This window comes from Perna viridis, chromosome 5 (assembly GCF_037379345.1).
Source record: "Perna viridis isolate PV_CMFRI_1.1 ecotype Kerala chromosome 5, ASM3737934v1, whole genome shotgun sequence".
Lineage (NCBI taxonomy): Eukaryota > Metazoa > Mollusca > Bivalvia > Mytilida > Mytilidae > Perna > Perna viridis.
In genome coordinates this window covers 29,881,034-29,891,858 of record NC_142449.1, presented here as the reverse complement: position 1 = coordinate 29,891,858, position 10,825 = coordinate 29,881,034, and the positions used below count along the sequence as shown (strand labels likewise).

Below are 10,825 nucleotides of genomic sequence, written 5' to 3'. Positions count from 1 at the left end.
GTTTTATCGAATGTTCCCATTGTAATAAATTTCAATAATTCACACTATGAAATAAAATCGGTAATTTCACTCTCACACTTTCTCCCGCCAAAACGTCACAACTTTGATATCAATCCGCCAATCACAGAATTTCAAATTCTTACTGAAAATATCGATAAATTATGAAGAAAATGAAGTCCCCCACATGTTAAATCGTTAAATCGTTAAATCTAGGTGTTCATTCCGTAAAAAAGTGGAGAAGAGAGTCTTTTTAGATGAAAATTGGAATACGTGGGCATCTACGTTTATGGCATTATATAGGAGACTGCTTCTCTGATGGCGGATGTGACGTCATCAGTTTATAATCATCCAATAGTAACAATTACCTCAGATTCCATCTTTCAACTTATATCAGTTTCGACAGATATAAGATTATTATGCGAATTCTAATTGAGCGTAACTTTTATCATGATCCAAATTATCTTGTCTCTTCTCTTCTTGACCCCACGACCCTTCTCTTTTTCTCTCTTGCTTTCTTGCTATTTCTAAATTTTCAATGACTGTTCTCTTCGCTTCTCTGATGTTTCATACTACTTTAATTTTCTGTTGTAACATTTTCCTCCTGTATTAAAATATTTCGCTTTTGTCTTTGTTGTCTTGTCGTTTTGTTTAACTATCATTCTTGCTTCTATCATTTTTTTTTCTTTTTCTCCTTTACTATCTTTCCTTTTTTTTATTTCTCCAATAGTTTCTTGCCGACTTCAGTAAAATTCAGATAGTGTGTAACATGGCGCTAGCTTGTCTTCTCTTTGGATTAAACAAATCCATTAGAACAAACAGAAATATAAAGAGAGGTAATTATTTCAAGTTCTCACAAACCTATTTGGTTTGAAACGGTTTGATACATTTACTTCACAAAAATCAATTATGCATATAAGTATTATTGCGTTTTATTAAAAACCTGAAACTGCCTCACACGGTTTAGAGTAGGTTTCGCAGTATGCTCTGTAATAGAAAAACATTTGTTATGAAAAATTCCTGTGTATTCGCCTTCACAATACAACAATCTGTCTGAATTGAACACATCTTTTAAAAGAGAAATTTTGTTAATAAACAGATGTAACTATTTATTTTCTGTTTGAATTTGCATGTATTTTACAAAAAATGTTACTTTATTTTTAGAGCTAAAGACGTACGAATCCATCATTAAGCATGCTCAGTGACAATTCAATATAGAAAGACAAAATATAGAAGGTAAACGTTTTTTTGTGTTTTTTTTTGTTATTGTATTTTTTTTTGTTTTTGTTTTTGTTTTTGTTTTTTTTTATTTCTGTTGAGCAAATGAATATAACTATTAACCAAACAAAATAATACGTGTAATAAAACATTTTCAATGAATACTGTAAGATACATGTATATACACGTGGTATTTATGAGGAATAATTGGTTGCGGCAACACTCTGGAAATTTCACATAGTAAATTTTATCCCGCGAAATTTCTTGTTCCAATGGAAATGAAATATTAATATCACTTGTATAAATTTCAAAAAAAGAACAAAGAATTTTTTTTCAAAATTGACAATTGATGCCCAGAAAATGATTTTAAAGTTTCCAAGAAAGCAACTAAATTTTTAACAAAATGAAAGAGTAATCTCCCTTTTTTAATGAATTTCAATGTTTGCCCCGTGCAGGCCCGGGTGTCAAAAGAATAGGCCTGCAGTAGCGCTAAGCTTGCCGTAAGAGGCGACTAAATAGTGCTCAGAACCCTAGTTGAGGGCTAGGGCGCTCTACCCACAGAGCAACTGGGTTGTGTACCACAGGTGGTGGAATGGGGTACCTCTGGCGTGTTACATGCTGGGGTTGTCAGGCTATTATACGGAAAACCTGACCGCAAACCATAGTGGCGCACCATGTTGGGAAAGATGCCACGTTCCACGCACGTTATAGAACCCTGCCGTGGTATTCGATAGGAGTAGGAACCTTTGCGCTCCGCCACAGGAAGCTATCCATCCCTCCCTTATTTCTAGTGAAAATCAAACTTTGTCGACCCCATTATCCTTGTGTCCAATCCCATTTTTCATTTCGTCATCATTTCATGTTCATTTAATCATTCATTTCATATTCATCGCCTGAATATAGCTGAAATATCGCTGCTCGGGCGTTAAACTCCAATAATCAATCAATCAATCATTAATAAAAAACCAACATTCAACTTTCAGAAAGAATGCATTTACGGTATGAAGTGGATTGTTTTTTTAAACAAAATTTGCCATGTGCCACAAACTGCCAGCTGGTTTTTACATAGACGCCCTCTTGAAAGCAAGACTGTTTTTGTATCATGTTTTGATGGAAAATATATTATCAACAGAACGAAATATATTTTGTAGAAATCACTCGTAGACTATCAAAAAAGCAGTGAATCAGTCCCATCATCCATGTCCAATGTGGAAAATATATACACAATTTTGGACACTAAATGCCAAATTCAGCATCGTCTGAGTACAGACAATGAGTTCTGGACCCCTCTAATCATGGCCGAGATCAGAAAGCTAGACCACATTAATGAAATTTGGCAAGATGGAACAGAGTCGGACAGAGTCAAAGAAATCTGCGATCTTAGTCGCCATGTTGGTATGTATACGAGAACTTAATTTTGATTTCCAGGAATTAAGTTATGCATTTTATTTTTTATGAAATGTTCTTACTCTTAGAAATTGTTGATTATCAAGTCTATCTTAAACAGTAGGTCAAGAATAAGTCGGGCTGAAAATATCTTTTACTGGTAGACATTGCATTGTGCTTAAGTGTTACAATGTGACATAAAAAATGCTTGATAGTTGTGAAATCAGAATCTTCATGACGCTTTTTTTTCTTTTTATTTTTGTGCATCCTCAGGTGGCCTTTCATAAAGAGTCACTTTTTGTCTGAATACATACTGAATGCATTTGCAAAGTTTCAGTGAAATGTGACAAGCACTTTTTTAAATATTTGATTTTTAAATATAGGGTAACCAAGTTGTGCCAGCAAAAAAGTGACAATATTCTACCATACTTAAATGTATTAAATATTTGCAAAGAACTTTTTCTGACTTTTCAAATAAAAAATATCAATCACAACTTGTTTTTTAACAATATTAATGAAGAAATAGTTTTAAAAGTAATCATTTTCTGAGAAATTGGTCTATTTTTAAAAATTTATTTCTGACATGCCTCCCCCTTTTTCTTGATCACATGTCAAAAATCCTAAATCTTTAAATTTTCACAAAATGTGATATATTTGGCTTTAAATTTGTAAATACAGTGTTTTCACATTAAAACATGACCAGTAAAGGGCACCTAAAGCAAAAAAAAAACTCAATAATGGATTTTCCATGTTGCCATAGGGGAATGCTGATATGGCCTTAACGGCAGTAATGAAAGTGAGTTTTTCCTCATTTCTAACCTAATTTTTGCTCAAATCTACACAAAACTTGATTTCAAGTGCTTATTACCACCATATTTAGGTAAATATAGCCCTCAAAGTTTAATATTTGATATTTTTACTAAATTTTCTACACTTTTTACAAGATAGGACATAAAAATCAGCCAAAAAACCAATTTTCTATAATTTGGACCTATAACTTAAAAAAATGCATATTTTGAAGGATTTTTGTAGTGTACTCCTCTCATGGCAAAGTTAACAAGATCTTCAAGTAGTTTAAAGCTATTTCAAGAAACTTTTCATTTTGCCATGGCTTCATCTTTAGGCTAAAAACCACTAATTCCACTTTCCATAGGCTTCTATGCTAATTTGACAATATTCAATGGCTTCTCTGGACTTTACCTTAACTTTAACCTGCAGAGGACTATATATCAGCATGATTCTACATATGTCAGCTCACAATCATGTGGGGTTAGCAGACTTGCAGTGCAGTACTGGTCACCGGAAGTGAAGGGTCTATAAATAGCATGGGAAATCCCAGTGTTTTCACAAGATAGGGGTATATTTAAAAATCATTATGGAGATTAGGCTTCACATCACAAGAAGCAAAATGCACCTATAAAATGTACAGAAATGTTTTTCCTTTCAGAAACTGTTTAAATTTTTTAAATAAGATGAGAACTTTTTTCACAGCACTATGAGGAACAGGGGTAATTTCTGCGTAGGACTATTTTTGCGTACGTTCCAAATGCTCATTGGTTGAATTGGTGGTCTGTAACCTAAATTCAGGGAAGATTTCCATGTAAATGACCAATTCTTCATAAACAATGTAAGTTTTAATAATCTGTTCTATTTTTAGATATTGAGATTGCGAGAGTCAAAAGTAAAACTGAAGCCCTTAAAGAATGCATTAAGGTAAGGAAACACATCCCGATCTATGCTTTAATGAGCTCGCCTACTGTAACCCTGACGGTTCGCCGATAGATTTTTTTCTGCCGCTGAAGGCTTCAACTTCAATGCAGAATTTGAAGTAGCCGAAAAAGATGAACTCATTTCGGGCTTAACGACAGCCGATTCCTCTAAAAGGTATGAATGGGTTGAAAAAGAGGGACCAGTAGTAGTGAATGGACTTAGCTCGAGCTTAACATCTGCTGACTCTACTGAAATGTTGAGCTATCCCAATGGAGTCGAAGCAGTGAAGGCAAACAACTCACCTCAGTATGGACCTCTGCTGAATCAACTGACACGTTTGATTGGGCCGAAAGAGTCGAATCAGCCAATACAGAAGAAATCGATTTTAACCTACTCTTGACATGGACTGATATTGGAAAATGAAACAGTCGAAGTTGCCGCGGAATATGAACTCGGCTCAGACTGGACCTGGGCTGACTCCACTGAAAGCTTGAATTGGGCCGAAAGAGTAGAAGCGGCAAATACAGAGGATATTGATTTCAGTCTAATCTTAACATGGGCCGATGATGAAGAAGCGACGGCGGAAAACGAGACAGTCGCATTCGATTCACAGATGAGATTTGATGAGAAAATTGAAGCCGTAGAGGCAGTTGAGTTGAATTTGGTCAAATGTAACACTGATAGAAGGTGGTCAGATAACCACGAAGAGTCCGAATGTAAAAACTTCAATGGACAATGTGATGATGGAGATACAAAGCTAAGTAGGACAGAGCGAGTGGAGCTGTCTGAGCAAATGGAGACAGAGAACGAAAAAGAAGGCATCGTCGACGAAGGTTTTGTGGAAGTGGGTGGTTACTCCGTTGGTATTAGTTTGGCAGATCAAGTGGAGGCCACTGATCCACTAGAAGATGCATACTATCAAATGAGCAGCCTAAGCTGGGCTGAACAGGTGGAGGAAGCTGAGAGACTTGGTCAGTTATAAACGGAAAGTTTACAATTTATAACAGTGACTCTTGATTTCTTTTATCCTATTTAATACATTTGCCATTCTTGTTTGCATTCAAAATGATAAAACCAATACCTGTCCCTTTTTGCAACAGACAAAATATTTTTATGTTATTTCTATTCCTATCCAACTAATTTTTTTTTTGCATCGTATCAACACATTTAGCTTCAAACTAGTTACACATCTGTCGTTACGTTCGTGTTAACATGACTTGTTTTCTATTATATTGTTATTTGGACTTTTGTTTATTTTAATCACATCTGAATCTTTTATTTCTCAATTTATTTATTTTTTTTACAAATTCTTTTTTTCTAGATTAATCATGTTATTGCTTTTCTAGCCGAAGTTTTTTTCCTATCGGAATCTAATATTACGTTCCTATAAATTCAGTTCATATGTCTTATTTTTGCATGAACTTTTCTTCTGTTGTAATACAATAAGTCTTATTTATTTTTTTTAAATGTTAATTTAATGTTATAAAACTATAATACTGCAGAATTGTTTTCTTTTGTGTTAAGTTGATGAGCATGCTCAATATATTCCGCGAGGTAGGGCTTGGGTAAAACAAAAGAATTTTCCTCACGGAAGTGTATATTGAGCATGCTCTACGCATGCTCTTCAACTACTTCACAGTTAATTTAGAACTGAACACATCACGTATTCACTATGAAGAGCAAGGGCGTAGCTGCCTATACGCAAACACGCGGTTGCGTACTTTCGGAAAAAGTAACAAAAATAAAAACACACATTTTAAAGATGAAATAAAGATTATTTATCACATATGCATACTATGAACGTAGTACAGGCTCTGAAAAACTGGCTCCAAAATCGTTAAAATTCAGGAGTTTCCCTCAGGGCTCACTGGGGGCCTTGAGCAACCCCCCCCCCCACAAGACCCCTCGCCGTAATTTTGTGTACAACTTAAACAGGCCTAGCTACGCCCCTGAAGAGTAATTGTCTAACATTAAACTCTACTTAGGGATCGGGCACGAGTACCAATTAATACTTCGTATACATCTTCGTCTGAAGCAATGCAATCTCCTGCGTAGAGGGTATATATTCGCTATATCGAAACTGTATACCTATGTCATATACAGTGCTTAAGTCTACCCTTTATGCAAATTAGTACAGTACACCGGAAACAGCTTCATGGATTTGTAATGAGTAGTGCTCATGTGTTGTGATTTTTTTTTCACATCTTGTATAGCAGGGCCTATAAACTATATCGGAGTAATATGTAGTTTTAAAATCAGGAAGCGGTTATAATTATGATAATAAAAATTCTGCTGAGGAGATAGAAAACAATTATGAAGGTATAAAACCATAATTTATATATATATGATTTATTTGATTCCCCATCTGCTGTCTTTATGTATTTTTATTATAACAATTGATAAACACACCTGCTGCTTTATTCGGATAATGAAACCAGTATAAGCTTCTTTATTTACAAAAATAAAGTTGTTAGTCATTGAATAATTTATTAATTATTTTTGTTTAAATTGTTTTCAACATTGAATGTAATTAGGTATTATTAAATTAAATGTCTTACCACAATACGTTGTATACCACACATTGGAACGGTCCTGAGTTTCATCCAACATGAAGTTGGAAATTAAAGCTTGCTACTTTTGTGTAAAATTTGAAAAAAAAAACAAAAACAGAGCAAACAAATCCTGGAATTCGATCCCTTTTATAATCAAATGTCTGGACCCACCTACCAAGTTTTTAGTGTGATGCGGCCTCGTCTCTTTAACCATCATCTTCCCTTAATCCGAATTGTTCTACTAGCATAGCTATGTAAATGTGCAACAGACTAATGTCCATGGATGCAGTTATTTAAAGCTGCATTAGCTGCCAAATTTGTTCAGTTTTGATTCTAATGAATTTTGCTGATTCAATTAAATACATTTGTATTAATGCAATTGAAGCAATAACTGTTGATAATGCCTACAGAATATTGTGAAAACAATGTTTTTTTATTAATCAGAGAAGATCGATAGCTCTGGTTTAATTATTTTTCGCCATTACTTCCGAAGATTGCCGACAGGATATACACCTGGGTTAAAAATACTTTAACCTTGGTAAAAAAAAAATACTAACGGATACACAGGTGAGCACGTGTCTTGTTTTCATTTCGTTTAATATATTTCTAGATTAGTTGTCAAATAAATAATGATCATATTTAAGCCACATTATATCACAATACGTAAATTTCAAAAGGATCCTTGCGTTATATTCGAACTTTTTTCTTTTACAGCTTGAGTTCGTGCGTCTTCCTTGACATTGAATAACCACTTTCGCTTTGCAATCAGATTTGTTACTACAGAAGCGACCCTTACTGAACATGCACGGATTAAGGTCACTAGAAGTCGCATGCATACGTATTTATCTAGGTCGATTTTTTGTCTTGCAAGACAATGAATACATAGACACCTATTTCATGTATTCAATGCATTTTATTTGTGGATATAAAATGAAATTATACAGGAAACGTACTATTTAGTAGAAATAAGTCAAAGTTAAGGCATAATTCAACAGAAACAAAAATTAACGAAAATGATAGCTAATGCAGCTTTAAAAGGGAAAGCGAAAGTTTTTAATCAAGGGTCAAATGTGTAAGAGAAAATTAAGGAATCAAACAAAACATACACACAAAACTAAAATTAACTTATAATTACAACCCGGAATCCAACATAACACATTGGGCAAAGACCAGGTGTACCGAAAGGAAAAGTGTGCTCTGCTTTGATTGCCAATGCACATCTGGAGCAAAGGCAAGTTGCTGGTTTTTCAACTGTGCAGAAGAACAGAACTACGTAACAGTCTTTGTCATCTTAAACATGGTATGTTTGCAAGTTTCAATAGATATATGTGCACGTAAAGATTGAAAGACCCATTACGGGTGGATTCAGGGGATGGGTATCCACACACCTTTTGGTTAATTAAGAATAAATATACCATTTATCTTTCTCCTTCAATGTTAGATGTTGGAATTCCAAGTCAGAAAATAGCTTGGCAGAGAACCTCTTGCATTGCTGAAGTACCATTATATATCTAAAATTGGATTTGTGTAAAAGATGCGACCGATTGATTGATTGATCGGTTCATTCATTTCCTCAGAAATGAAATGGAACGCGTCACTATATACTATCAAAGAGAGGAAGGTGTAAACTGGTTAAAATTGAGACGTCACAAGGCAATCTATGAACCTTCAATGAACGGTGAGAAATTTACCACATATACTTGGTGGTTCCTGAAATTTCTAATATGACGTATTCATGTCGTAAAACAGTATATGTCGGTACAACCCCACCTTAGCACCAGACCTGCGCACTGTCTCTTTTCTTTTGCTGTCGCTTCGAGAAATTTAAAAACGTTGACACGATGATTAAAGGCTGAGAGGTTATCTAATCGAATATATAAATACACACATTTAACACATACGATGACATAAATATACAAATTTAGTCCAACTTCCATACGGGGGAGGTTAAACGGAATAGCCTTTATTTTGGCTACGCCTAAGGAAGTTTTGTCACAGAAATTACCGTATTTGACACATTAGAAAAGAAATAATTCGTGGAGGGGGTAGATTTGTACCCATTTTAACATGGGTTAGGCATTTATATTCTCATTTTGCACCTCGCTGTCGCTGGGTGTTTAATAATTGAATATAAATGCCGTATCCATGGTATTATAGAAAAAAATGAGTTTGCTGTCTATTTCAATAAGACAAGAAAATAGTTTTGTTGACTTGATCTGTTTCTTTTTTTTGTGTATCGCTTACGACGATATTGTCGGGCGTCCACTTTATTTTTTTCTTATAAGCTTGGTCAACTTTTATATGCTAGTATTTCATGAACAATTACATAACTACATCACAGTTCCATATCTGTTTCAAGTTATGTCCCGCAGTTTTGAAATTTCTTTTTAAGGTTTCTGATAGCCCAGTTTAAGATACTGCATATCCCAGCTGCTTGTGATTACTGTCAGTCTTTTACAGTTGCTCTGGCTGGTAAGCAACTCAATCCCGCCACTTAAGGTCAACTTGGAAAACCCTAAGGGACCTGTTAGTGTTTCACGTACTATTTCACTAGTATCGTTAGCATTGAGTTGGATTCTTTTTTGTCCTAATCCTGCCCTCTGTGATTCGGCCTTCACGCTTCTGTTTGGTACAGAATCCATCTCTTTGTCAGCTAGACATAAAAAAAGTAAATAGTCCTAACTTTTTTCTTGCTCTTTATGGGTCTTGAAACAGACTGACTACGTGTGTGAAAGAGAGAAGCTGGTACAACTGGTCCTGTTGGTAAACCTGTCTCAGATGTTTTACCTATAAGGTGATTGTGAAAATGTATTTGCAGAGAAAACTGTTACAAAAAAGTGTGACGGACAGACGGACAGACAAGGGTTAAACAGTATATCTCCTTTTTTGAGTGCGGTATAGCCTCCAATTTCAACAGAATGGATCTTTTATTGGTGATAGATCTGATGATCATTTCACCATTTCGTTTTCTTTGTTCTATTACAGTTTTTAAGACATTTGTTCCGAACAAGAAACTTCTCAAATTTGATAGCTAAGATGAAGTATCGAAATTGAAGGTGCAAAGGATGGCAAATAGCACGAGATCACTGAAGCGACATTTTGCACATTCACAAGTCCCATGTACTCCAGGGATTACCTATATTTAGTGCTAAACTAATTTTTTGATAGATTCTAAGCTCTCTTTTTTAAAATGAGTAAATTACAAAATGTGGACAGGTGTAGTTTAATATTGATTGACTATGCAGATTTAACCTTTGAACTTAGAAGCACGTACTGAGAGGATTCGAGTGGACAGGAATTTTACCCGAGGAAGGCTGGTGTGGTAAATAAGTTTAATACTTCAATGGTCCATAATGTACACAGTGATCAAAGTTAATATTTTGATTTTAATGTTTTTTATTCAGTCATTTTAAAAAGCAATACTATTTGTTCATTTTAAAGTAATACTATTTGTTTATTTATTCTAATTAGTAAGAAGTTTTACTATTAACTTGTTTAAACTATTAAAATGAAACTTGAGGTTTATGGTTTTACTTTTAATATACTTATCGTTGAACATTCCTATCTCTATAAATGTCAGTTGTTTTATCAGCAAGATATATAAATTTAAAATCACCTATTCGGTATCAAATTGTCTTCTAATATTTTTTTAATATTAAAAAACACCCATTTTGTCCACTTTGCCATACATTTATATATTATTTTTTTCACTTTTATATATATGTAAAAATTAGTTATTTTCATAATATATAAAGTATTAAAGACATTAACCAGATTATTTATTCATTTATTTATTTTTTTTTATTGATAAAACGTCAAATTACTGTGATTGTATTATTGGCAAGCCTCGAAAGACCGGGTCGAAAAGATAAGGCAATCATATTGAATGCACAGACCAACTCGTCAGGGGGTTTCCGTGAGCTGAAAAACTCCATTTGGAGGAAGAAATTGTTTAGTGCAAA

At 34.3% G+C, this 10,825-nt stretch overlaps 1 protein-coding gene across 1 annotated transcript; it reads left to right on the top strand.

Moving 5' to 3' along the window:
• Positions 1-245: 245 nt before the first annotated feature.
• Positions 246-5,815, top strand: LOC148617015 (uncharacterized). Its single transcript, XM_088581620.1, has 4 exons — positions 246-833; positions 1,162-1,233; positions 2,367-2,610; positions 4,259-5,815. Exon 4 carries the CDS (start codon positions 4,925-4,927, stop codon positions 5,291-5,293), a length of 369 nt encoding a protein of 122 aa, XP_088437746.1. The 5' UTR covers positions 246-833; positions 1,162-1,233; positions 2,367-2,610; positions 4,259-4,924; the 3' UTR covers positions 5,294-5,815.
• The last annotated feature ends 5,010 nt before the right edge of the window (positions 5,816-10,825 follow it).